Source organism: Bubalus kerabau, chromosome 1 (genome assembly GCF_029407905.1).
Source record: "Bubalus kerabau isolate K-KA32 ecotype Philippines breed swamp buffalo chromosome 1, PCC_UOA_SB_1v2, whole genome shotgun sequence".
NCBI lineage: Eukaryota > Metazoa > Chordata > Mammalia > Artiodactyla > Bovidae > Bubalus > Bubalus kerabau.
Window position 1 is genome coordinate 172,483,489 of NC_073624.1, and position 27,314 is coordinate 172,510,802.

The 27,314-nt window shown below is 53.4% G+C and overlaps 1 protein-coding gene across 1 annotated transcript in view; it reads right to left on the minus strand.

The window, feature by feature from the left end:
- Positions 1–16,526: 16,526 nt before the first annotated feature.
- WNT3A (Wnt family member 3A) overlaps positions 16,527–27,314 on the minus strand; it is a 67,424-nt gene continuing 56,636 nt past the window's right edge. The window contains exons 3-4 of the mRNA XM_055539905.1: positions 23,817–24,082; positions 16,527–17,006 (exon numbers count right to left, since the gene is read on the minus strand). Of these exons, the coding sequence (XP_055395880.1) occupies positions 16,527–17,006; positions 23,817–24,082 (746 nt within the window). The remainder of the gene's footprint in view (positions 17,007–23,816; positions 24,083–27,314) is intronic.

Here is a 27,314-nt window from a genome sequence, read left to right on the forward strand (position 1 = left end):
TTGCCTTCTCCAGACCCACAGCTGAATGCCTGCAAATGATTGTGTCCTCAGGAGCGTCCTTAAATAGACAGGAAGGAGCATGTGAAAGATACATACACAGTTTTAAAAATAAGGTGGATTCCTATGTAAACCCGAGGTTACCGAATTTACCTTCTTCCTGATTCTTTTCTCCTGGTCTTGGGAAAAGAGGGTGTCTTCAGACCAGACAGGTATGGGGGCCCAGGGTGGGCACATCAGGGGGAAGGATCCCTGCCCCAGGCAGGAGATGTTAGAGAGCCAGGAGGTACTAGGCAATTGCCTAGGGAAAATGAGGCCCCAATGCCTACCAGGACCTCCCTGTCCCCTTTCCAGGGATGGAAAAGCTGTGTACCTGCCCAGCTTTGGCCAGGAGAGGGCAGAGTGAGCCGGCTAGAGGTCCTGCCAGCATCCATGGCCACAGCCATTGTCAGGTTCAAAGCCCCCAGCCCAGATCCTCACCTTCAGCTTGAGCTAGAGCGGAAGTCTGGGGCTAAGTTCCTCCCCTCTTGGGGGGGGTCCCTGAGTCCAGAGACAAGGTCAGACACAGGGATGCTGAACCCTGGGAAGGGTGGTTAGAGGGACAGACATGCCAGAAAGAGCAAAAGAGCCGAGGCAGGAGGGAGAGGGAATATGAGTACACCCTCTAAGACCCCCAGCCTGGTAAGTACTTCATGCAGCTTCTATGTGTGGCACATGTGAAGCGGGCAACATTTATGCCAGGCTAGTGGCAGTCAGAGAGGCTGCAAGCCCACCCAAGTTCACACAGTTAGAACTGAGCCCCTGGATCTCGGATCCTAGCATGTTCGTTGCCAGCGTCTCTTCCTCTGTCCCCACCCTGCCTCTGAAGACACTGGAGCTTCAGTGAATCTGTAGGCTGCAACATTGTCTTGGGTTCCTCCAGTGATGGGGAGCTCAGTACTTACTAAGGCACTCAACACCCAGGACCCAGTTGCAGAACTGTATCCTCTTAAAAAACTTCTTGGGATGGTGGGGGGATTGGGGTGTCTCTGCCTACTTGCCCTCCCCTGGTGAGCTGGCCTCTAAAGAACCCCTGAGCCCAGAGGGGGCCCTGAGACAGGTTTCTGTCCCAGATACAGGTGGGATGTGGAGAGGGCCCAATCCTTCCCTCTGCTCAGCTCAGAGCCCTTCTTCTCTAGGACCCGCCTCAAAGCCCTCTCTCCTATGTGTCCCTCCTGGTGCAGGCTTCAGGGATAATGCCAGCTGTTCTGGTGGTGTGGGTCCTGGGACGGCACCTGCATGCCCTCCATGCTCATGCCTGTTTTCCTGCCCCATCCCCACGCCATTCTGCCCCTTGTCCTGGGCCTGGGTTGGAGTCTGGGGACAGCTAGGTTATGTCGGAAGCCTGTGTTTGGCATGGGGGTGTGCCCACCGAGAGCCACACAGCGGTCAAGGGTCAGTGGAAGGACCATGGCCCAGTTCCATGCCTGTGAGTGGGCTGACTCTGGGGCCTCTCCACCGTGAGACTCTGAGCATACCCACTCCTGCCTCAGTGTCCCCATATCACGCAGGCTCCTCCCTTCCCTGCATCCTCTCTCTGGCCCAGCTTACAGGAACAACCCTGGACCATTTCCTACCCAGGGCTTTTCTCCCTCTTCCTGGTCACTGTCTGGGAATGTGCAGTTCTTGAACACTCATCTCGGCTCTCCTGGGCATGGCAGTGCTCTCTAGAAGGCCAGCTTCACTGGGAAAGATGTTTCTTATCTGGTTCTTGGTCTCACTTCATGCCTGGGCAGACAATAGGTAAGGCGAGTCCAGGGAGTGCTTCTCAGTGAGCTTCGTGCTGGGATGCCAAAAAGCACGTCTTTTTAGGACCCTCTGACTGACATTTACCATCCCCTCCCAGTTAGAATATAGGTGACCTTCCCAAATAGCAGTATGCACCGGACCTATGATGTTGTCAGCGACAGAAACCTCAAGGCAATTTTACGTCCTGTCGTGGCCATTGCAGGAACCATGAAATCTTGTTTCTGTCCCCTGCTCCACTGAGATTACAGTGGTTGTCAGGCTGCAGCTAGCGTTTTCATCTCTAGCGCTGGCAACGGAGGCTGACGGAAACGACAGCCCTGCATTCCGCGCCCGCTTCTGCACAACACTTCAGTCCCATGTCTGCCAGCATTGTGGAGCTGAACGCAGTCAGAAGGACACGCTGGATGTATGCAGTCTGGAAAGTGCTAACTGCAGTCGGTACATTTTGGAAACCATCATCCTCGTCGAGGTCATAGAAACCTGTTGCCCCTGAAGTCACATGCCACAAAAATCTTAAAGCTTTTGATAACTGGGTCTGTTTCTGATGGTGCATCATTTATGCTGCTGCTAAGTCACTTTAGTCGTGTCCAACTCTGTGCGACCCCATAGACGGCAGCCCACCAGGCTCCCCCGTCCCTGGGAAAAATCATTTTATGTTAGGTAGTAATAAAACCGTATTCTGAGAAGGAGCTCATGGACTTCCCTAGCCTGCTAGGGGGTCCCTGGTGCCTACATAACCTCCCCGCTCTAACTTCTAGATGAGGTCAGTAGGGGAGGGAGAGAGGCCCCACTTGGGGATGGCAGGGGACCAGCAGAGATATCCGACATGGAATTTGAGGGGCAGGAAGACCCCAGTGACTCAGGCACTTTCCGTGGTGGTCACTGCAGTCTGGCTGGAGGCCAGGAAGCCAGCAGGAGGAGATCATCAGGACCAGGCTGACCAGGGTGTGGAGCCATGGCACTCAGCAAGCTGATGGGGAGGGGAGGGAGGGAGGAGGGGCAGGCCCTCATGGGTCTGGGCACAGATCGTATCACAGACTGTGAGGGGGCCTGCAGCCCTCGTCTCCACCTGGACCAAGCTGTTCTCTTGGGACTCACCCTCAGGTTTGAGAGGGCTGGTGTCTGTTCCTCTCTCTGGGGGGCCCTTCTCCCCCTTTCAACCCCCAGACAGAGGACAGCAGGAGAGAGGTACCCAACCTGTCATGGGAGGCATCTGATGAATTCAGGGCTTCAAAAACCCTGGGAAAGGGAAAAGTTTGTTGGTCCCTGAATGGCACCCCACTCCAGTACTCTTGCCGGGTAGGTCCCATGGATGGAGGAGCCTGGTAGGCTGCAGTCCACGGAATCGCTAGAAGTCGAACATGACTGAGAGACTTCACTTTCACTTTTCACTGCATTGGAGAAGGAAATGGCAACCCACTACAGTGCTCTTGCCTGGAGAATCCCAGGGATGGGAGAGCCAGGCAGGCTGCCATCTATGGGGTCGCACAGAGTCGGACACGACTGAAGCGACTTAGCAGCAGCAGTCCCTATCTATGGACTGGTGACAAGTTCCACAAACCCTAGTGGCTTAAAATAACAGTCCTTCTATATGCAGTCTCCTTGGGGATTAGGGCCTAGGAGCATCTTGGTGGCATGTACTGGCGCAAGCACTGCATGTGGTGCAGCCAGATAGCGGTAGTACCTGGGTTTACCCCACAGGATTTTCAGGGGGTACAATGGTATCCCCCCAAAGTCACATCTGTCCAGAATCTCAGAATGGGATCTTGTCTGGAAATGGTGTCTTTGCAGTTGTAATTAATTGAGAATCTTGAGGTGAGATGACTCTGGATTAGGGCCCTGGATTCAGTGACAAGTGTTGTTACAGGCGATCTGAGACAGACCCCGGAAGGTGGCCACCTGACCACAGGGGCAGAGGCCGGGGTGACGCAGCCATAAGCCAATGGACACCCGGGCACCAAGAACCAGGCGCAGAAAGGGTCTGCCCCAGGACCTCTAGAGGGAGCACACTCCACCCACACGTTCATTTCAAACTTCAGCCTTCAATCCCAGGAGAGAACAAATTTCTGTTGTCTTAGCCACTACATTTATGGAAATTTGTTATGGCCTCCCCAGGGGCTCATGTGGACTGGTTTCTGGGGCTGAAAGTATGGGGGTCCCCTAGACACCCCTCTTTCCTTCACCTGCCTGTCCAGGTGGTATCTGCACACATTGGCCCGAGGGTGGCCAGCTTCTTGCAAGTGCAGCTGGGTGTGTGTTCCCCAGTGGGCAGCTGTCCCCTGCTCTGACTGCCACACCTCACAGCAGTTCTGGCTCTTGGGGTTAGAACAGTCCTTTCCTGGGTTCTCCCTGCCCTGCAGCCCCTGGCAGGACCAGGGGAAGGACACTCTCTCCCCCTGTTTCCTTCACGCATCACCCCCAAAGCCTCGGGTTTGGAGGGAGCCAGCCGTGGAGGATGTCAGCCTTGTAGCTGCAGTCATCGCAGAGCTGTTCTGAAGAAAGATGGGCAGCTGTGGGGTAGGACTCATGTGCCTGCCTGCCACCGTCTCCCCCAGACAGCTCCAAGCCCAAGTCTGGACCAGCCTCAGACTCACAGAATCTGTCAAGGACTCACAAGTGTCTTGCTTGCCATTCCACTGAGCAAGGCCAGGGGAGCACCAAGCAGATTGGTGTCTGAGTTATGGGGGTCAGGCATTCTGGTTCCTGGAACCTAGCAGGTGGCCCAACTCAGAACTCCCATGTGGTCCTTGTCCACCTGAGTGATGCTGAAAACCTTCCATGCCCATGACTTTCTGCTGTCTGGCTCCCTCTCATTTTATTTTTTAAAGTTTGTGTTTATTTTTGTTGATTTCTGGCTCTGCTTGGTCTTCATTGCTGCACAGGCTACTGTCCGGCTGCGCTGTGCGGGTTGCTTGTTGCAGGGGCTTCTCTAGTTGTAGAGCAAGGCCCCGGAGCACAGGCTCAGTAGTCGTGGCCCAAGGGCTTAGCGGCTCCGCGGCATGTGTGATCTTCCCAGACCAGGATTGAACCGGTGCTCCCGGCATTGCAGCTTGGATTCTTAACCCCTGGACCACCAGGGAGGCCCTCCGTCTCATTTTAGTTTGCTGGTATCAGGCAGCTTAGGTGTGCCCAGGGTTCTGACCCAAGGCCTTTGCACTGACTGCCCCCTTCCAGGTGAGTTTGCTTTCTCCTTCCTTCCTCTTTCTGAGGGTCTATGCTCCTTTGAACTCCCCTCTCCATTGAAAATAGCCCTCCCTGCACTCCACTCTCCCCTATTGCACGTGAACATTTTTAATACATTTATTTGTTTCATGCGGGAGACCTGGGTTCGATCCCTGGGTTGGGAAGCTCCCCTGGAGAAGGGAAAGGCTACCCACTCCAGTATTCTGGCCTGGAGAATTCCGTGGACTATATAGTCCATGGAGGGCTTCCATGGGGTCACAAAGAGTCGGACATGACTAAGCCAATTTCAGCTTCACTTTCACGTTTGTTTCATGGTTTTTTTCTCTGTGCTGTGCCGCCCAGCAGGGCCTTTACAGTGGATACACTGTATATGCTCAGAGAGAGGGGAAGCCAGTGGGGACAGTGGCTCCGAGAGGAGCTGCCTGATCTTGGGCCATGCAGAGAGGGTGAGAGGTCACAGGCCCTGCGGGTGCCATGCCTGGCCATGGGCAAGCAGTACTTATTCTTGCCACCTGAGGTGTGGCATCCTTTGGAGCAAGATTAGGACCAAGGCGGTCAGGTGGGGGCGCTCCTGCCTAGGCCACCGCTACCCTGGCTAGGACTCTTCAGTGCTTTAATTAAAACCCGTCTCTCTGCCTGACCCCGCTCTGCCATCACATTCTCCACTTAATTGGGGCCCATCAGAGTGGCCAAGGTTAATTAAAAAGCCCAGCCTGAGGCGTAGCGGTGTCCAGCGTCTGCTGCCGGGATCTGCCACGCACGCCCTGACTCTCGCTCCAGAGGGCTGGCCTTCACACCTGTCACTTGGCTTGGGGTCCAGCTCCATGCTTTCCACTCTGGTCTCTCCAAGACTGTGAACATCTCGCAGGGATCCTGAGGCTCTGAAGTGGCTTTCTGTCTCCACCAAGTGAGGGCAGGCTGGCTCTGGGGATACCAGTCTGTTTCTGCTGGTTCCTGTTTCCAGCCTGGGGGGCTGGGTGCTGCTTCTGGCTCCCAGGTCAAGGTGGGCCAGCCCTGCCCTTTTCAGCACCCCACCCCTACCTGCAAGCCCAGCTGGTCACCTGCCCTGGGAAGCCCCCTTTTCAAGAGGGATCTCCAGCCTCTTCCTACACAGACTGCTGCCTCCTACCACCCCCTGTTGCTGCTGCTGCTGCTGCTAAGTCGCTTCAGTTGTGTCCGACTCTGTGCGACCCCATAGACGGCAGCCCACCAGGCTCCCCCATCCCTGGGATTCTCCAGGCAAGAATACTGGAGTGGGTTGCCATTTCCTTCTCCAATGCATGAAAGTGAAAAGTCAAAGTGAAGTCGCTCAGTTGTGTCCAACTCTTCACAACCTCATGGACTGCAGCCTACCAGGCTCCTCCATCCATGGGATTTTCCAGGCAAGAGTACTGGAGTGGGGTGCCATTGCCTTCTCCGACCACCCCATGTTAGGGCTATCTGTAAGGGAAGAGGCTAAGGTCACCCTAAAGGGCACCTGGCTCCTCAGGTGTGTTTAAGGGGTGGGTGCCCTGTGACGGAGGCCAGTGGGGAGGCAGAAGCCTTCCAGGTGATCAGCCAGGGACATCAGGGTCTGTGATCTGATCCTTCAAAGGTCTGGTCATAGAGAGGGAGACGGACAGGCTGAGGAAGGCAAGTCCCTGACAAAAGCAGCCACTGTTCTGTCATAGATGGGAAAAGAAATGGCCAGAGTGTCTTGCTGCTGCCCAAAGGGGTGGATGTCTGCCTGCTTGCCTGCCCAGAGCTGGACATCAAGGCAACAGGCAGTCCAGGTCCAGAGGCCTGGCAGAGCCAGGCTGAGGGATGGGAGAACCTGAGCAGGCAGGCCAGGTAGTGTAAGGAGGCCCAGCATGATTTCTGGTTCTGGAATGAGCATTATTCCTCATTAACTGGACAAGGACACTGGACACTGGACCCAGAGCCGGAGACCGCTGGCTCTGCTGGGAGCTTGTCTGGGCTGGGTGTTAGCTGCCGGATGCTGCTACCCAGCAGCACGTCGGGCCAGGCTGGGTTTGAGCTGCAGGGGGAGCCCTGGAGAGACCTCTGGTCCTCTTCCAGGGCCCGGGTTTGTCCTCATACCGTCAACTCTGTGGCATTCTCGGGCACCCCAGGCCCCACGGGAGGGGAGACAGGAAGTGGTCACACCTGCTCCTGAAGCTGCTGACTGAAGAAGCATGTCAGAGTGGATGGGGCCTGTCCCACTGCTCACGTCAGCCTTGGGCCGGAATGCAGGAGTGGACCCTGTGGGCCTGGGCTGGCTGAGCTGTCCCCTCTTTTTGTCCATCATAGGGCAAGCTGTGTGACAGGGAGAGGCAGAGAGTGAGTCTGAACCACCTGTGAGTGTGTCCGAGCCTGAGGCATCACACCTGCGCTGTGTGCAACTCCACCTGAAGCGCGCTGCCTTGCATTGTCCCCACCTGCGGCAGCCACAGCAGCAGGGTCCCCACTTGCATCCGCCCCACCTGTACCCTATCCTTCCCACCTGCATCACCCTCACTTGCAGCATCCTTCTTACCTTCAGTGTCCTCACCTGCCGCACCCTCACCTGAGTCGCCACCATCCCTGTTATTCTTGGCTACTCTGGGGCAAGCTGAGCCGAGCTGTCTTCCACACTGTCCTCCTAGCCTGAGTGGGTGGGTGCTGAAACAGCCCCACTGGGTTCCTCGCATCAGCTGTGGGCTCAGTGCCCATGTCCCCCATCTGAGAGGCTAGAACTCGCCAACCTCCACACCCACTAGGAGTAGTCATCAGATGAGCACTGGCAGAGTTGTGAGCCACTGGGACGTGCCAGAGCAGTTCCTGATAGTCCAGTGGCTGGGGGCCATGGAGCTGACGCTGCACTTGCAGATGTGTCCAGGAGCCTGGGTGAGGCCACCCATCCCCCACACTGGGGGGGACATCCACGAAGACCAGCCCTCTGGACATAGGCAAGGGGCAGCCCCAGACCACTCTGACCTGCCGGGCTGACTCTGACCTCAGACTGACCCTGATCCTGTCCCAGGCGGCACCTACCCTTCCTAGACACTTGCCCAGCTGGAGCTGCCCGCACTGGATGCAGCCCCTTCCCAGTGGCCTCCCAGAGCAGGGGTGATGCAGTGTATGATTCTGTCTGTCCTCAGTGTGCTGTTGACTTTGAGAGGCTGGGACAAGTTCTGCCTCTTTCCCAGACTCAGTTTCCCTGTTTGCAACGTGACCAGCTGCTACGCTGTCATCCTGAGACCTGGGACACCCTTCCTCATGGTCATCTCCCGGGGACCCTGATGTGGGAGGTGGGGAGAGGTTCCATGGGAGAGGCATCCACATAGGGAGCCCCTGGCATCACTGCAGGGACAGCTGATATTGAGGCCACATGTTGTAGGGATGACCCACTGCAGGTGTCCCAACCACTCCCAAATCTCCTCCCAGATAAGGGGCATTCTCCTGAGGCATTCTGATAATTTGACTTAGACTGTCCTGCCTGAGGTTGGAGCTAGGAAGGGTGGATCTGTTGGGAGCTGGGTCTAGAGCTGGGGAGATAGCTGAGCCCTTGGAACTGGTCAGAGCCCCTGCAGAGGCTTGCAGCCCTGGGGATGGATCAGCTTGGCACCAGAGATCCCTCCCCCACATGCAACATACACAGGTTCTCCTCTGCCTTGCATGGGCCCCTAAGGTGCAGCTGGGTCCTGGGGAACCGTGATATAGGAACCACAAAGATTAAGGCTGTGAGGTGGTGAGGAGGCCTCAGCAGAGGCCAGGAGATAGATGCCCGAGACTGAGGGATGGAGGCAAGGGTGAAGAAGTTGAGAGTGAACTGCAGATGGGACCAGAATGTATGATGTGAGGTCTCAGCTTTCCTTAAGACTCTGCCTGACTAACATGCTGAGTGCCCTTGGGCAAGTCATGTCCTGCCCAGGTCAGTTTCTCCATCCATAGATTAGAGGTGCCCCTTTAGCTCAGAGTGGGACCAATTTGTGAGGGGTGTAGGCTGAAGCACTCCAACTCCAGCTTGGCACTGGAGAGCCACAGAAGGTTCTTGAGCAGAGGAGGGGGCTGGTTTTCTGTTCCGTAGCTCAGACCTGAAAATTCCAAGTGCACTCAGGGAAGAAGCACATGTGATCTATGGTGCTCCTTCCCAAATCCAAACATCAAACAATTTCCCCAGGGCCCCAGGCTTTGCCTTTCTGTAGGTTGCAGGCTGACAGACTGGGTGAGCCAGGTGAGGTAGAATGAATCTTGCAACTTGTAGGCAGCAGAGGGAGCTAAGGAGCCTGTGACGGCTATCAAGTCCAGCCGCAGGTTCTACGCTGGCCCGCCTGCTTCTCTGCAGCCCAGCTGTCAGGCAAGGGGCAGACATTGGGAAGTCTCCCTCCTCTCCCAAAACCTCCCCACTGCTGTCTGGGAATTCCACCGTTCAACCTCTTGCATTAAGGCCCGGGTCTGCCCACATTCCTGTCTTGAGTTCTGAAGATGGTTGGGAGAAGGTGTGTGTGTAGAGGGTCCTAACGTCTGCCATAGGGACTTGGAGAAACTTGAAGGAAATGGAAGCCTGGGAGAAGCTTGGACACGGAGCCCCAGGGAATCCGAGGGCCCTGATGAACTTTCAGAGCCCCCTTTGGAGGGTCCTCTCTGTCACAGAGACTCACCTGCTCCAAGAAGCCCTCCTGGGTTAATGACAATGCCTCAAGTATTGACCACCTCCAAACACACAAGTGCCTGGCTAGCAGGATTCTGGCCAATGCTGGCCCTTTGCTGGTGGGTGAACCAGCTGGCTCCTTGCCTCAGGCCAGGCTGCAGGCATCAAGGTTACTGGGAGCAGGCCTGCCTTCTCCTTTAGAGTGGAAGCAAGGCTTTCCCAGAGTCGGGCCTCCATGGGCGGGAGAGCATGCCATCCCTGCCAGCCCAGTGCCTCCCTCCCTGTCTGCTGTTTGGGTGGACGAGTCCTGGTCCTTATACCATAAACACCAATTTGCAGGGCCCTGAGAGCCAAATGACTGTTTACTGTGTGCTCCAGAGACTCAAATAAAAAAGAGAGAGAGAAAGAGAGAGAGACGTGATTGAGGAGCCAGCCTGGATCTAAACATCAATTAGCACCTTCTGAGTAGCTCCTGTCCCAGCTGCCAGGCCAGGCAGTGGCGGCTCCCAGGCTGGGGCCCTTCCCAGGGCTTCCCCAGTGCCCTGGGTACCCGCCTGATCCTGGCATCTGTGGGATGGACCTCTCAGAAGTACGGGATGCCTAAGGGGCGCAGCTCAAGGATGTCAGAGCCACAGAAACTGCACCACGTGCTCACCTCCTCTTGGGAGCCTCCCAGATGACCCGGAAGGTATGGAAGGGCCCATCACCCAGATCTCTGGGGCCAAGGTCATCTGCGGGGATGAGGAGTGTGGCAAGTGGGAGTGCCCTCTGTTAGCTGCTCCTGATACCCCCGTTTTATGGGGGGACAGGGAGGGAGAAAATGGGGTAGTTTGCCTTCATGAACTCACACTGGGGAAAGAGGCTTTATCCAGTAGGTCTCAGTTTACCTGTCAATGCCTATGAATAGAAGGACTGGAAGAACTCCCACCCAGGTGGGATGACAGAGATGCGGTCCTGTTCCTCTAAGGCTTGGGCGTCACCCTGGGAGGTTGTCTGCTGTCCAGACTGAAGCTGGACTTGAGACTGGAGTGCGGCGCTGGCGTGTGAGGTGCCCTGCTCCTGCTCAGGCCAGGAGGCCAGGGGGCTACTGGAGAGGAAGCTGCTGACTGCTAGGATGCCTTGTCCTTGGGAGTCCCAACCAGAGAGTTTCATGAAGGGACACAGGGTTCCAATCGGCAGATGAGTTGCCGGCAAGAGGACCACGCGGCTTGGGGAGGGACCATGGAGTTTGGAGTGGGGCTAGGCCACTGAAAGGGAGAGCTGAGGGACTGGGGCCGCCCCAGGCCATCAGGCCGGACCCCAGGATGGGCTGTGTCATGTCCCCCAGACCAGACGCTCAGGAAAGGGGCAAAGGCATGGCAGCAGGACCTTGAGGCCCATCCGGTCCAAGCTCTGCGGTAGGGGGTGAAGGCCATCACTGTGTAGGACTAGGGAACCTGGCTGGGGGTCCTCTGTTCTCTGTAACAGGCTTGGTGACCCAGAGCCCTGCACCTGTTGCTCTGAGGGTCCCAGCCCTGGAGATTCTGGCCCAGCATGGGGGGATGGGATGGTTCAGCGCATCCTTGAAGTGTGGAAACAGGTCCTAAGGACCCAGAAAGTGGGAGTATGAGGGAAGAGGGCGGAGGGGAGGGCAGGGCCTGTGGGGGTCCTAGGAGGAGGGGGCTCACCACACCCCCTCCAGAACTTCAAAGCTGAAGCCCTGGGGGTGTGAGATTTGCAGGGAGCTGGGCCAAGGGGGGGCCCTGGTGGGGTGAGGCTCCCGGTACCTCCGGGCCTTTAATATGGTTATTCCTCTCCTGTCTCAACTACCTGTGAACAGGCCCACCAGGCCCATTTCCTCCTTCTTCAGGGCTGGCGGGAGGGGCTGTAAACTCCCCAGAGAGGTGGCTTCTAAGGCCCAGGCAGGCTGGCTGCCCTGTGTTCTGGCCTCCTTCTGAGCTGAGGGTAAAGGCTGGGGGTGGGGAGGCTGGCCCAGAGTTCATGGGAACATGCTGATGTTGGCAGGTGAAGGGGGCCAGTTGGGCTCCAGAGAGGGAGCATCCCACATCAGCAAAAGGCAGGAGCAGAAAGGCCCAGGGGAGCCCCATCATCCCACTTCCTCTTCCTCTGGAGGGAAACTAAGGCTCTGGGTGGGGCTTGCTCCTGGCTGGCAGAGAGTTGAGAGTTTCACCTCCTCATTCACACAGGCTCTTGCTAGCTCCCCTCGACCATTTCCTGGAGCCTCTTCGGGTCGGGTCCTGCCTCTCTCTGCCCTTGAGCCTTAGAGATGGGGAGTGGGGGCCTGGTGCCTCACCTGGTGGAGAGCTGAGACCAGGTAGCCAGAACCTACCTCTGCATCAACTCCCAGGCAGCTTCCACCTTCCTGCTGGGTGTCTGGCCTCTGCTCTTAGGAAGCCTGGCTGTGCCCTCGCTTCCTCTCTTGGCGTCTCACCCTTGTGACCCTGTGGCTGTGCCTCCACTCCCTGACTAGCCCGTCTCTCCTGCCCTTTCATCTGTGGAGCCCCTAGCACCTAGTATTCAGCAGGTGCCAATTAGGGCAACTCCTGCCAGACCCTAACTAAGAGGTGCCGCACCATTTGTACTGTCTGTGTACTGTGGATGCGGCCCACAGGCAGCTCCAGCGGGGCCCCTGTCACCCCCCACCTCCAGGACCTGACCCTCGTGTGGAGTGTCTGATCTGGCTCTATTCACTGGTGGGCTGTGTGGGCCTGGGGTCTTTCTGCTGGTGACTCACGCCTGCAGGTGAGATTGGCCACCTGTGTTCCACGCCTGGACAATGCCCTGTGAACTTCATCACTGTCTCCCTCTTTATAGTGTCTGCCTGCAGTCCATCTGACTCCAGCTGACCCCTTGAGGCCCCAGTAGGGAGTCCCTGGTGGTCAGCTACAGCCCTGGGGCAGTGGTGACCTGCCCTGAAATGGGCCTGGTGAAGGAGGCAGGGAGCCCCGAGCCAACAAGGGCAAGTGGCTTGGGTGGGACTTTGGTGTGCCAGCCTGGGAAGGTGATAATGATTTGGAGTGTGAAAGCAGAGGATTTGGGAGTCCAGAGCCCTGTGTCTCTCTGCAGTCCCTTTTAAAATTATACATTATATCTACTTATATTTATTTTTGACTGTGCTGGCTGTTTGTTGCTGCACAAGGGCTTTCTCGAGTCACAGCAAGCAGGGGCTATTCGAGTTGCAGTGCCTAGGCTTCTCACTGCAACGGCTTCCCTTGTGGCAGAGCACAGGCTCTAGGGTGCGCCGGCTGGTGTAGTCGTGGTGCCCAGGCTTAGCTGCCCTGTGGTTTGTGGACTCTTCCTGCACCAGGGATTCAATCTGCCCCTTGCATTGGCAGGCAGATTCTTAACCACGGGATGACTGTGGGGAAGTCCCTGCCTCTAGTCCCTTAGCCTTGCTGGACCTCTTCTGGCTCTGACTTTAGTGGCTTGGAGCCTGCAGCAAAGACCAGTGTGGCCATTAGCGTGATGGGGGTGGTATTCCCCAGGTCCTGTCTGGAGTGATGAGGCCATGACCTCCTATCACCATGTTTCCTCTTTCCTCCCTTCCTCCCTTGAAAGGCTCCTACTCCCTCCACCAGGCAGCTCCCCAAACCCTCTCTCCCAGTGCAGGGCTCTGTGTGGAATGGATACTCTTGCTCATGCTGGGTCTGCACAGCCCTGGCCAGGACTGTGGCCAGCCAGCTCTGGCTCTCTGTTGGCAGAGGGTCACCCTTCATTCCTTTGCTCTCAAGGATACCATGTGGCCCTGATGTCTAGCCATGGAGCCAGCTGAACTGGGCTTCCCTCCCTCTGCTCTCAGCAGGCACAAGCCTCCTGATTATGAGGCTCCCGTCTGCCCCCAGCCCCCTCCTTTCTAGCATATGGCTCCTGCAGGGCGGCTGTGCTGAGCCTGACCTCTGAGAGGGTGGGGACTAGGCCTCCTCCCCTCAGCTCCAGCATCAGCTCTCCCCATGTCCCACCTGTCCCAGCATGCCCCTCCACCCCTGCTTCTCCTTTCTCCCTTCTTGTGGGTCTGCTCGGATATCAGGGCAGGGCTCAGAGGCAGTGGTAAGAGTAGGGAAGAGAGCCTGGAGGGACACAGAGAGAAGCAAGGACCCTGATCTTGGCTTGAAGAGGTGAAGGTGTGGTTTGAGAAAGCCATCCCTTCATCCCCTGGCTCCTGTAGCCTCAGTTTTCAGAGGGCTACCCAGCTCTGCATACCCTGAATACCCTGGATTGAGGGTGGATGTAGGCAGTAGCCATGGAGGCACAGCGTGACACTTCTGCCCACAGTATGCTTTGCTTGTCCTCGAGTCTCTCCCTGTTTGCCTTGGAAAGATCCCCATCCCAAAATTCTGAGCATAATTCCAGGATCTGGCCAACCATACATATAGAGACTGCTGACCCTCGAGCTATGCCCTGTGGTGGAGAGGAGGCCAGGGTCCAGGGTCAGCTCAGGCCTGAGGATGAACAGAGGCAGGAAGGAGCCCCTGAGAGTTCTTGGCTTCATACATTAGCTCTCTGCCAGCGATGGATGTCCTTCATGACCTCCCAACTGGATTCCAGCTGCATGAGCTGTGACTTCTAATGTGGCCTTTGCAAGGGGGCAGAAGGAGGTGAGGCCCAGTGAGAAGTTCCTGCCTACAGGCTTCTGGCTGGTGAGCCTCCAATTGAGGGAACATGTCTTGCCTCCAAGTCAGACCAGGCTCCTAGAGTGCCCCATGGCAGGCTGAGAAGGGGACCCCACACAGAGTTCATGTCCCCGAGCCCAGGAAGCATGGCCACGTAGCTAGTGCTCAGATGTCAACAGAGTGAGCATGTTGTGGCTGTTTGGGGAAGTGGCTTTCAGCTGACTTGGTGGATGTCCTGCTGCACCCCTGACTTGCGGGGTCTGCCCCCCTGGGGCTGCCATGGTGCCCTGCTTGCTGTACCACACATCCCCTGCAACAGGCAGGCCTCCTTCCCCGCTCTCTGCACTTTTCACAGGTCTGTCTCCCCCTCAACTTTGAGACCACTGGCTGTTTCCTTCCTTCTTTGGAGTGGCCATCCTTCTTCCTTCCTCTGGAATTCTGGCTCTGGAGGCCACCACAGAGCCCCCAGGAGTCTCTGAGCTAAATATACCACCACCTCCCATCGTGGCCCCTCCCAGAGGGTCATGACCAATCCAGGTCCCATGCCTTGCTGACCCACCACCAAAAATCCAGCACAATCCACAGGCTTGTTTGGTTGTTTCTTCTTCTTCTTCTTTGTTTGTTTGTTTTTACTTTCCCCATTGTTTTAAACTCACAAGCCATGACTAAAAGTTTCTTTCATAGAAAGAAAAGGAAAACCACAACAACACATCTGTTTGTCTAGCTCCTGTGTATGGTGAATATAGCAGCATTGGAAATAAAATTAAAACCCACAAATGCAAAATTCAAGGAGAGGAAGGTCGTATTCCTAGTGGGGTGTGCAGCTCCCTCCATTGTCTTTCCCCCTGCTTGGAGAGGAGGCCCTCAGGGACAGGGGCCGGGCAACATTTCACAGTACCAGAGGCCGAGGAGGAAAGTCTTGGCATGGCAGCACATGGTGGGCAGTTCCTATGGGCATTAGTTGAGGGGTCCATCGGCCTTGCTCATTCCCAGACAGGATGAATGAGTCAGATGTGATGAGGGCCAAGCCAAGTAGCCCACCGGAGACTCCACAATGGCCAGTGGCAGGTAGGTCTGGTGTACCATAGACATAGCAGCAGGACCTGGGGGTCAGTCCTGGCCATAAGGGGCTGGGGCAGAGACCAGTCCTCTGGGCCTTTGGGTCCTCTCTCTGTAGCTCCAGTGTTGTATCATCCTCTGACTCCAAATCGCCCGAACAACCCCAGGTAAGCCTCCAAGGTAGGTTACAGAGCTGAGTAGGACCTGGGCAGCAGTGCAGCCCAGTGACTCTGGGCAGCCTTCGAGTCTAGGTCCCCTTCTTGCCTTTCCTTTACAGAGGACTGTGAATGAGGGTGCTGGAGAGAGGTGCTGAGGCCATGAGGGCGGCAACAGCAAGTCCGGAACAGGAGGCTTTGCTCCTCTCCTGTGGATGAGATGGGGTGCGTGTGGGAACGTGAAGACAGGGAGGTGGGAGAACCAGGCTTGGACTCTGTCAGTGGCAAGTAGAGGGCACAGCTGACCAGGCTGCACGGTGCCTTGCTGGGGCCTGGGTGGCAGTAGGGCACTGGGAAGAGGGCCTAGGTGTCTGGTGCCCAGCACAGAGCAGCTGGGACAGAGTTAGGGCGCACGTCCCAGGCCCTCCCTCAGCCTACTGCCACGAGGCCGTATCTCCTGGACCCAAATCCCAGCCATTCCGCAGGGCCTGGTTGAGAGCGTTGGCAGGTATCACTGAGGGAGGAATCCTTGGAGGATATACCTTGGACCTCAGTGGGAGGGGTAGGAGGACAAGATGTTCCCCACAGGCTCTCCACAGCTCATTCTGCCAGGAGATTCTCCTTTACACAGATGAGGTCCGGAGGATGGAACCACGTGGTCTTCGGGGGACAGTAATGGCAGGCTAAATCCCTGTCCCTGGAGCCCCAACCCCAGAGAAGACCTGGGTTTCACTCCAGGACGGGGAAGAACTTTATGCCACTCAGGAGCCTCAACCCTGTCCTACCATAAAGGACCCCGCCCCGCTCCAGGAGCTCTATCTCAGAGCCCCGCCCCCGCCCCGCCCACGGAGGACCGCTACCTTAGAGCTCCGCCTCCGCCCCGCCCACGGGGAAGCTCTACTTCAGAGCCCCGCCCCCGCCCCGCCCCGCCCACGGAGGAGCTCTACCTCAGAGCCCCGCCTCCACCCCGCCCACGGGGGCGCTCTACCTCAGAGCCCCGCCTCCGCCCCGCCCCGCCCACGGAGGAGCTCTACCTCAGAGCCCCGCCTCCGCCCCGCCCACGGAGGGGCCCCGCCCCCGCCGGGTGGAGCTCTAACCCGCGGGCGCCGATGGCGACGCCCTCTACTTGCAGGTGTGCACGTCGTAGACGCGCGCGCACTCCTGGCAGCTCACGTAGCAGCACCAGTGGAAGACGCAGTGGCACTTCTCCCTCCGCTGCTCGGTGCGCGCGTTGTGGCCGCGGCCGCAGCACAGCAGGTCGCAGCCGTCTATGCCGTGCGAGCTCACGTTGCAGGTGCGGTCTCGCGTGCCGAAAGATCCCGTCTCGGGGTTGGGCTCACAGAAGTTGGGCGAGGCCTCGTAGTAGACCAGGTCGCGCTCTGTGGGCACCTTGAAGTAGGTGTAGCGTGGCCGCAGGGTCTCCACCCAGCCGCGGGACTCGCGGTGCTTCTCCACCACCATCTCTGAGGCGCTGTCATACTTATCCTTGAGGAAGTCACCAATGGCGCGGAAGTCAGGCTGCGACCACCAGCAGGTCTTCACTTCGCAGCTGCCCGAGAGCCCATGGCACTTGCACTTGAGGTGCATGTGACTGGCGATGGCCTACAGAAGCGGGCAAGCGGTGGAGTCAGGGCAGGCCCTCAGCCTCCCCACCTCCGCGGAGGATGGCTGTGCTCCTTGCCTTAGTCTTCCTTCCACTCACCTGTCAATCCCTCAACCTGATCCATAAAGCTCTGGGACTCCCAGGCGGAGCAGGCACCCTCTCCCAATGCAATCCTTGATGTGGCTCCCCTGGCAGACCCAAGATCCTGGAGGGAAGGGTCTGGGAAGCCCCCTCCTGGGCTGAGTCTACTTCTAGGCCATCTATGTTCAGTGAAGGGGCTGTAACGTGACATGTAAGTGCAGGGGTGGGAAAGGGAAATGGTTCCTTCTAACTGGGGAAATCCAAGACTTTGGTCTAGAGGAGATGCGCTTGGGCTGGGTTGCAAGCCTGGGGGCTGGCCTGATCGTGAATAATGGGAGTGGCTTGAGCACAGTATCTTCAGGGCCCAGGAAACTGGGTTTATTGCATCGTAGGGGAGTGCTGAGAATTACATTATGTTTCTCCTGTGGGCACCCCAGCAGGAGGTTCTCTTCCCTTCTCTCTTTGGGGGAAAGAGTGGGGCTGGGGTCCTGTGATGTAATCAGAAATAGCCACCTGTGAGGTCGTGAGATGCGGCTGGTGGTCCAAGCTGAGAAGTGCTGTTAAGGGCACACTACATGCTGGGTCACACTAAATCCCCAGATTTCATAAGAGGATGTAAAATATCTCATTCAAAATTTTAATATTGATTGCATTACTGTCATGGTAACATGTTGGTTATATTGGGCTCAATAAAATTTATTATTTAAAACAAATTTCACCTGTTTCCTTTTAAAATGTGGCTACTACATTTTGATATTTGTCAAAACTAATACAGTTATGTAAAGTTTAAAAATAAAATAAAATTAAAAAAAATGTGGCTACTAGAAATTGATACATACTGTGTGGTTTTCATTACACTTCTATATTGAACAGTGCTGGTCTAAGACTTCAGGTGGGCTCCGTGTCCAGATGCTTCCTCCACCCTGTTCCCCTCTCCTTGCTGTCTCTTCAACCCTTCCTTCTCATCTTGGCACTTTTTTAGGGGCATCTGTAAATTACATTCCCTCACCAAAGTCCAGTTCTGCCTAATTTCCATTTTCTTCTCTTTTGTGACCAAGCTTTTCCAAAGAGGAGCTGCCACTTCCCATCTCTGCCTCCTAAGTCTTTTTAGTTTTACTTTTGATCAAAGTTATATATGCATATACTTTAAAGAGTCCACGAGTTCCTAAGACCTGTTAAGATAAACAGGAGTTCTGCTTCCACACTCTCATTAACAGAACTTTCCTGACCTACTAGGGGCAGCACCTTGCACCTCTGCACCTCTAATAAGATGCTTGTCTTGACCCAGGTTTGATCCCTAGGTCAGGAAGATCCCCTGGAAAAGGGAATGACTAACCACTCCAGTATCCTTGCCTGGAGAATCCCATGGACAGAGGAACCTGGTGGGCTACAGTCCATGGGATTGCAAACAGCTGGACACAACTGAGCGACTAACACTTTCACTTGTTACTTTTTGATTTTATAGTGTTTGGCCTTGTCTCATGGACCTATCACCATGGAGGTCCCATGGGGGGACCTTATGCCCCAACTCTGATGAACAGTTTTTCCAAACTCCCTCCCTACTCTAAAAACTATAGCATAGTTCCAGTTAGATCAAAACTTGGTGCTGACAGTGTTGAAAATGAAAGATGCTCAGTTATGTCTGATTCTTTGTGACCCCATGGACTATACAGTTTATGGAACTCTCCAGGCCAGAATATTGGAATGGGTAGCCTTTCCCTTCTCCAGGGGATCTTCTCAACCCAGGGATCGAACACAGGTCTCCAGCATTGCAAGTGGATTCTTTACCAACTGAGCCACCAGGAAACCTCAAGAATACTGGAGTGGGTAGCCTATCCCTTCTCCAGTGGATCTTCCCCACCCAGGAATCAAACCGGGGTCACCTGCATTGCAGGCAGATTCTTTACCAGCTGAGCTACCAGGGAAGCTGACAGTGTTGGGGCTTTGTTAAATGTCATACTTGGTTGAGCCACATGATGTGATTGCTTTTCTTTTTCTACAAAATGTTTTGTTGTTGCTGTTTTTAATGTACTTACAGATTCAGTCTCATACACTCTCTGCTGCTGCTGCTGCTGCTAAGTCGCTTCAGTCGTGTCCAACTCTGTGCGACCCCAGAGACGGCAGCCCACCAGGCTCCCCCATCCCTGGGATTCTCCAGGCAAGAATACTGGAGTGGGTTGCCATTTCCTTCTCCAATGAAAGTGAAAAGTGAAAGTGAAGTTGCTCAGTCATGCCTGACTCCTAGAGACCCTGTGGACTGCAGCCTACCAGGCTCCTCCGTCCATGGGATTTTCCAGGCAAGACTACTGAGAGTGGGTTGCCATTGCCTTCTCCATATACTCTCTAGTCATGTAAATATTCTCTTCAAGACTTTCAAACACACCAGATGTTCCATGGATTTCATTTTCTTGGAGACATCTTTTTCAAATCCCTTCTGGTAAATTTTGTGGAATGTGCATGTCTGCAAACAAATCTTTTCTACTTGAAACGTTGGAAAGACGATTTAGCTTGGTATAAAAGTCTTGGCTTAAAATATTTCCCCCTTTCAGGATTCTGAAAGTATTGCTCTATTTTATTCTAGCTTTCACTGTTGTTCTTAGAAACACTGATGATATTTTGATTCCTGATCCTTTGTGTGAAATCAAATCTTTTTCTGGGAAGTTTGGAAAGCTTCTCTGTGTCATAGGCTGTGAATTTCACAATAAGTTTTCTTTTTAAATTTTTATTTTTGGCTGTGCTGGGTCTTCGTTGCTGTGAGTGGGGACTACTCTTCATTGACATGTATGGACTTTTTCATTGTGGTGGCTTCTCTTGTTGCGGCTCAGGGACTCTAAAGCACAGGCTCAGTAGTCGTGGTGCATGGGCCTAGTTGTGCTGCATGTGGAATCCTCCCAGACCAGGGGTTGAACCCATGTCCCTTGCACTGGCAGGCGGACTCAACCACTGCACCACCAAGAAAGCCCTCACAATGAGTTTGGACATGGGTCTTCCCCTTTCTCGTGCTAATCACTTACGTGGCCTGTTTGGTCTGAACTTCTGGTCATCAGCTCTGGGAAACTTCTTGTATTACTTCTTTACCAAATTTCCTCATCTTCATGTTCATCATTGTCTTTCTTGGACAGATCTATATTTTCTAGTCTTTCCTATTTTCCAGGTCTTTGTCTTTCTTCCTCTACTTTGTGGGAAGGCTGTCTCAACTGTCTTCCAACCTTTATGCTGAGTTTTTGCTGTTCTATTTTAATTTCTAAGAGCCTCCTTCCCCTCCTGAATATTCTTTTAAGTTAACAGTTTATTCCAGTTTTATGGACTCAGTGTATTAACTCTCTGGGGATAGTGATGGTTTTTTAAAGTTTTCATCTCTCTTTATAATGTCTCTTTCCCATAAGTTTGGTTTTTGTTTATTTATTTTGGTCTTTATCTTTGTGGTTGCAGGAAGCCATCATGTTCAGTGATCCCTAACTACCTGCTGTATTTAAAACTGGGGCACCAAAAACTTATTGGAACCTCCTGTACACAGGAGAGATTCATGTACTCGGACCCTCACTGTAGAGTGATCTGGCCACGTTGCTTTCAGGAGAAACCCCACATCAATATCTTCAAGTCTCTTCTCTTAGATTGGTCTGATTTTCAGGGGAAAATCTTCCATTCTCTCGCCTAGAGCATACAAGATTCGCTGTGGTACTAGGAGATTAAGAAGAGAAATGTGTATATAGACAGACTCCTCTCACTTGGGCAGCCTCCCCCTCAGCAGTCCAGACATCATCTGCTTTACCCTCATTAGGGAATAAGCCTCCAGGCTTCTGCCATGATGATGGAGGGGTGTTGTCTGGATGCAAGAGGTTGTACAGAAGAGCTGGTAGGTTTAAAGTGCTTTTAAAACAGATTTCAACCAATCTTTCTGTTTCCAAGCCCTATATCTATCTCTACTTCTCAAGATATCGGATACTAGAAATTCCTGGGGTGATTGCTTTAAGATTAAAGCCAATCTAGTTTAAGAGCTTCTATTGGCTTAAGATTCAGCTTTCTTGACTGTACTGAGAGATTGCTTTCTGCTTTCAAAGTTTTATTGCCTTTGTCCCCTTTTCTGTTTTGCATGTTCTCTATAGTTTAGTTATGTATCTTAAAATTAATTCATTGTCATTTTAGTGATGTTCTAGGAGACTGCAGACAAAAATCCTTCGTATTTAGTTTGTCATTTTTTTTAACTGGAAGCTCCCATTCAGTTTTCAGGTCTACAGTTTCTTTGTGATTCTTTCCTAAATCTATTATATTACATTTTAGCTTTGTGAACATAAGTAAGCATATTTTTTTCTCATAATCTGTGTCTAATAATTTCAGTATTGGACTCTTGTTTCCGTTTTTGTTGCTGTTCTTGTTTTGCTTTGTTTTGTTTGGCTGGTTATCACTCATTCTGTTGCCAGCTCATTTAATAGGTTATATTTGATCATGTGTTGAACATTGTGTTTGAAAAATTGTTTGTAGAAAAAAATATCAGCCTATCATAAGGTTATCATTCTCTGAAAAAGATTTGTCTTCTTTTTCCAGGTGCATGGGGATACCAGCAATTTGGGATCACCTTAATCCAGTTTTGAGATTTTGCTAGCCTGCACATGTGCACAAAGGCTTGTCTACTTCAGGTTTTCTTTTACTCCTCAGGATCCCGCCTAAACTGAGGAATTATTTCCCAGACATAGAACCTTTGATGGTCCCTTTTAGCTCGGTGAGACTGCTGAAAGTGCAGCTCAGCATATATACTTTTTTCTCAGACCAGCAAATGACCCCTGGATAAAAGCAGCCCCAGGCACCAGGCTTGGAGGCTATAGTCACCCTCTGAACTTTGGACTGCTAATTCCTCACTATATGATCAGCTATTTGACACTTAACAATTATTTTTTTGGAAGTGTGGTATACAGTATTCTTGCCTGGAGAATCCCAGGGACGGGGGAGCCTGGTGGGCTGCCGTCTATGGGGTTGCATAGAGTCAAACACGACTGAAGTGACTTAGCAGCAGCAGCAGTATACATGCAAAAGTTTATATGTCATAAGCATGAAATATGACCAAATTTCACAAATTACCAGCCTCAGAACACCAGCTCCTTGGAAACTCCCATCATGCTCTCTTCCAGTTGTTATCTTTTTTCCTGCCAGGGCGTGTATTCCAACAGCATTTCCTTGATGACTAGTGATATTGATCACCTTTTCACATATTCACACATATTGGTCATTTCTAGATTTTCTTTTGTGAAGTGGCTTTCCATATTTTAGCCAACTTTCTATTGAGTTATCAGTCTTTTTCTTATTACTTTGTAGAGTTCTTTTTATACTATAACTTTAATATACAGGTTGAGTGTATATATTGTGAATGTCTCCTCCTGTATGGATCGCCTTTTCAGTTTCATGGTGGTGTGGTTTTATACATTTTAATACTACTCTGCATTATCACATTTTTCTTTCATTATGAGTGCTTTTTTGGCCTGTTTAGGAAATCTTTGCCTACTCTGAGGTCACAAAGATATTTCCTTCTATTTTCTTCTAAACATTCTCTGTCTACTCTTTCCTATTTGGAAATGGGAAATTGATTTTTTAAAATATGGTGTGAAGTAGGGGTCCAGATTAATTTTTTACCATATTGTTATCCAGCTGACTGAGCATCCTTTATTGAAAAGACCATATCCCCCTTTGCACTGCACTGTCCTCTTGCCTGTGATAAGTCGGGTAACTGTATCAGGCGAGTATTCTGTACTTGAAAGTGGTGCTTTTTAGTCTCATCCTACATTTGTACTTGTCTTTAGTTGGAAGATTAGCATGAGTCACCACATTCCCTGTTGTTGGAAATTAAAATCTTCACTCTTCAGCCCTCTGCAATGCCCCAGTTTCACTGGCCAAGGTCAGAGCCAACTCTACTGGACATTTTCCAGCCCCTCACACATCACTTCCTATCAGCAGTTCCCCCCTGACCCTCTAATCAAGTGCTTTTCAAAAAGGCTCACAAAGCCTTTTACAACTTGGTCTCTGGCCGCCTCTCCATTCCCCACATCTTTCTTTCCCTGTTCTCCATATTCTGCCTGAACTAACTCCTGTGCATTCTTTCACCATGGGTTACCCAGAGGCTCTCCTGGCTTCCTCTCATCTCACTTCAGTTCAGTTCAGTCACTCAATCAGGTCCGACTCTTTGCGACCCCATGGACTGCAGCACGCCAGGCTTCCCTGTCTGCCAATGATTCTGCTTGTCTCCACTCACCACCTCTGTCAGTAGAAGTCTTTTTTGAGACTCCAGTCTGGGTCTGACCTCTCCACTATGCCCAGATCACCTTGCGCGCGTGTGTGTGTGTGCATTTCTTCATTGGAGAACTTACCGCACTGTGGTGTAGCAGCCTGGCTGTCTCCCTCCGGGAACGTGCAGGAGCAGGCCTTTCTCCCGTCCCTCCTTCCTTGTGACCCCAACATCACAGGCAGACCTGCCATCCTGTGAGAATGCCCTAGACCTCGTGGAGCAACGGGACAGCCCTGTGTTTCAGACACTCTTGGGCAGGAGGTGAGCAGACTCCCAGTCTGGCCATCAGATACATCCCTCCCACGGTCCACCACCCTGCCTCCAGCTGGGCACACCCCTCAGGGGGCCAGGGCACACATCCTACTCAGAAAGCTCTGTTTCCCAGAGCCCCGCAGGGGTGTGGTCTCAGGGATTTCTGCTTCACCCCCAGGACTGAAGGGGGCCACAGACGTACCTGACGCCCAGCCTCATTGTTGTGGCGGTTCATCGCGGAGCGAGCGTCTGGGCGGTTCTCCCGCGCATCTGCGAACTCCCGAGACACCATCCCGCCGAACTCGATGTCCTCGCTGCAGCCGCCCCACTTCCAGCCCTCACCGGGCGAGCCCTGATGGCGGTTGCTGCAGCCGCAGATGGCAGCGGAGCCCTCGGCGCAAGAGCGCGTCACCGCGAAGGCTACGCCGGCAGAGGCGATGGCGTGCACGAAGGCGGACTCCCGAGTAGCTGCGAAAAGAGATGACTTGCTTGGCAGGACCCGGCATGGCTGGGTGGGGCTGGCCGTGGGGGGCGTGGCTGCCTCTTCCCAGGCTGGGCCCTGGGCACCCACATGGGCGTGGGGTGCTAGACTCGCAGCGCGGTACCGCAGTACAGTGAAGGGGAGGCAGGGCTGCGGTGGGACAGGAGCGCGCGTCCCTGAGTAAGGACCAAAGAAGGGGAGAGAGCTTCCCCAAAGAAAGTATACGGAGAGCTAAGGAGCCAAGGCAAGATGCTGGGCATCACTTGTCATGGAGAACCGCAGGGACGGTTGAAACCAGAAAGCCAGATCATAACCAGTGCTGGTGAAGTTGTAGAGAAATCAGAACGCTGTAGACTGCTGGCTGGGAGGAAACTGGTGCTTCCCGCTTAGAAATCGATTTGGTTGCTTCTTGAAAACATATACCTACCCTATGACCTGGTCATTCGCCTCTAAAGTATTAACCCTGGAGAAAACCTGTGTTCATGTAAAGACCATGAAGCAAATGTCACTGCAACTTTATTTGTAATGGTCCTAAACTGAGTTCTAAAATGTCTATCAACAGGTGAATGGATGAAAAATAGTGACATAAGGTAAATAAGTCGTGGGTCGCAGATGGCAACTAGAATTTATACTGTATATTTGGAAATTGTTAAGAACATAGATCTTAAAGTTCTCATCATAAGAAAAAGTCTTGTAACTGTGTGGGGTAATGGATGTTAACTAAACTATTGTGGTGATCATGTCCCAGTGTGCACAAACACTGAGTCATTATATTGTAGTTGTAGTAGGAGTGTTAGTCACTCAGTCGTGTCTGACTCTTTGCAACCCCGTGGACTGTAGCCCGCCAGGTTCCTCTGTCTACGGGATTTTCCAGACAAGAATACTGGGGTGGGTAGCCCTTCCCTTCTCCAGGGGATCTTCCAACTCAGGGATTGAATCAGGGTCTCCTGCATTACAGGCAGATTCTTTACCATCTGAGCCACCAGGGAAGCCCATCACTATTTTGGACACCTAAACTAATTATAATGTTTTATGTCAATTATATTTCAATTAAAACCTGTGGCATATTTATGAAGTGGAATTCTACTTAGCATACCAGGAAAGACAGGATGGATGAATCTCAAATTATGTGGATTGATTAAAAGGGAGACAAAAAGGCAGATACTCCTTCTAGTGTCCTCCTAACCCACGGCGGAGCCCTTGTGCCCAGATGTCCTTGTTGGAAGCTTCCAGCAGCCCTGCCCAGGGTGCAGCTCCTGGCTCACATGCTGCCCACTTGTGCCTCTTTCACTGCCTGCACACCCTTCCCTTCTTCCACCTCAGACACCAGGTACTGAGAGGCCCAGCGGAAGGGCCACCTCTTCTGGAGCCGTCTGAAGGTCAGTGCCTCCAAGCGCACTCTGCCCTATGCTGGCCCCTCGTGCTTGGGTCGGGAGCTGAATGCCCCTCAGGAACTGGCAGACTGCCTCTGACCTGATATTGGAGCTGCTGGGCCCCTGAATGCTACCTTCTCCTTCTACATATGGAGGAACTGAGTCAGGGGATGTGGCATTTGTTTTTAGAAGGCCAGTGGGGGATGGCTGAAGCTTAGGAAGAAAAAGCAAGTGGGGCTGAACTGGACAGACAGTCATGTGAAGGAGTCAGCAGAGGCCTGCCTTGGAGAGGCCAGCTGCAGGGGGTTTCTGGGTGTGGGAGGCCTTGCCTCACCCTGGCAGACAGAACCCTAGAGAAGCTGGTCTCAAAGGACAGGCAGGAAGTTGGCAGAGGAAAAACAGGAGGCAGAAGTATTCTGCATGGGGGCTCACAAAGTCAGGGCCCCAGGTGGGGAGGGGCTGGGCTGGCAGGACCAGAGGGAAATACAGGGCATGTGGGGGACAGCCTGGACTTTGCAGAGGCTAGATCCTCAGCCAGGCTTCCCCAGACGGTATGAATAAATGCATCAATGCATCATGCCTCCCGAGTGTGTGCAAACATTTCCTCAAGGCACCAAGCCATGATCTGCTCCAGGTGGAGGACCAGGTCCTGGGGGTACCCTGGGTCCTGTATGAACTGATAGAATTCATTCACTCCTCAAATCACCATTCCACATGTGTGTGGAGTACCTGCTGTTTGCCAAACCCTGCTGGAGAAACATCAGGGAGCAAGATAACCTCATGGAGCTTACCTGCTGATTAGCAAGAATTTTAAAATCCCAGGTAAAAAATTTGCTATGGACTGAGGAGTGAGCTGGAGAGATGTAGGAACAGGACCAACCAGGGCCTTCTGTGTCTGGCAAGGGGTATGTGCTCCACTTTCTCCCTGAGCTCTTCCTGGGCAGAGGCCCCACCGCAGGCCTGGACCATGCAAGGGCTCGAAATGGCTACAGGAGAGTCATCCCAGGGGGCCGCTACCTCCTCACTCCACATCAATGCTCAGGAGGCTTTTTTCCTGGGAGGAGGATGGAGAGGGGGCTCCACCCTGGGGAGCAAGCAGAGGTTTGGGGTTGCACCCCACACTTCCTCCAACTGCATGGTCTTACCTGCTCCCAGGTTTGCAGCCAAGGATATGTGTCCCAAAACTCAGGCAGCAGAGTCAGGGAAGTGGTAAGATAGGGTTCCAGCCAGCAGTGTGCACACACTCAGACTCAGCCACACAGCTTTGTACACATCCACACACACCTGAGAAAAGCACGTTTACTCCTACACTAGGAACACACAGAGTGGGATGTGTCTGAGAAAGTGCCCTAGGCACCAGCCTCTTGATAGCTGCAAGGCTCCACCCTGCTTTTGGTGACTTCTTTCTATGGATTTGCCAACACTTCTGGATGGTCCTCTGCAGACCACAGCCAACCTATATACTCCCCATGTTTTCCCCAGAGCAGGCCTGGACACCCGCTTGTTTCTGGAAATTCCCAGGTGGCAAGCACCCAGTCACAAACCCAGGAAGGACTCCCCATTTCTCCCCCATTAGCCTCCCACTGACAGTTTGGTTGGGATCTACCCAAGTCTGAAGGCTGCTCTGGCCTCCTGAAATGGCCATGGCCCATCTTGCCTCTCCTTGTTCTCAACCATGAGTCCAGACCTCAGAATCTCCAACTTGCACCAGAAGAGGATCCTAGTTGGGACAGGCACCTCCAGCTTCCAGCTTCCCCCCACCCCATCCACACATATAGACACTCTCACCTCATACCCATATATGCATGCACACACAGACACACACATATATGCACACACTCACCAA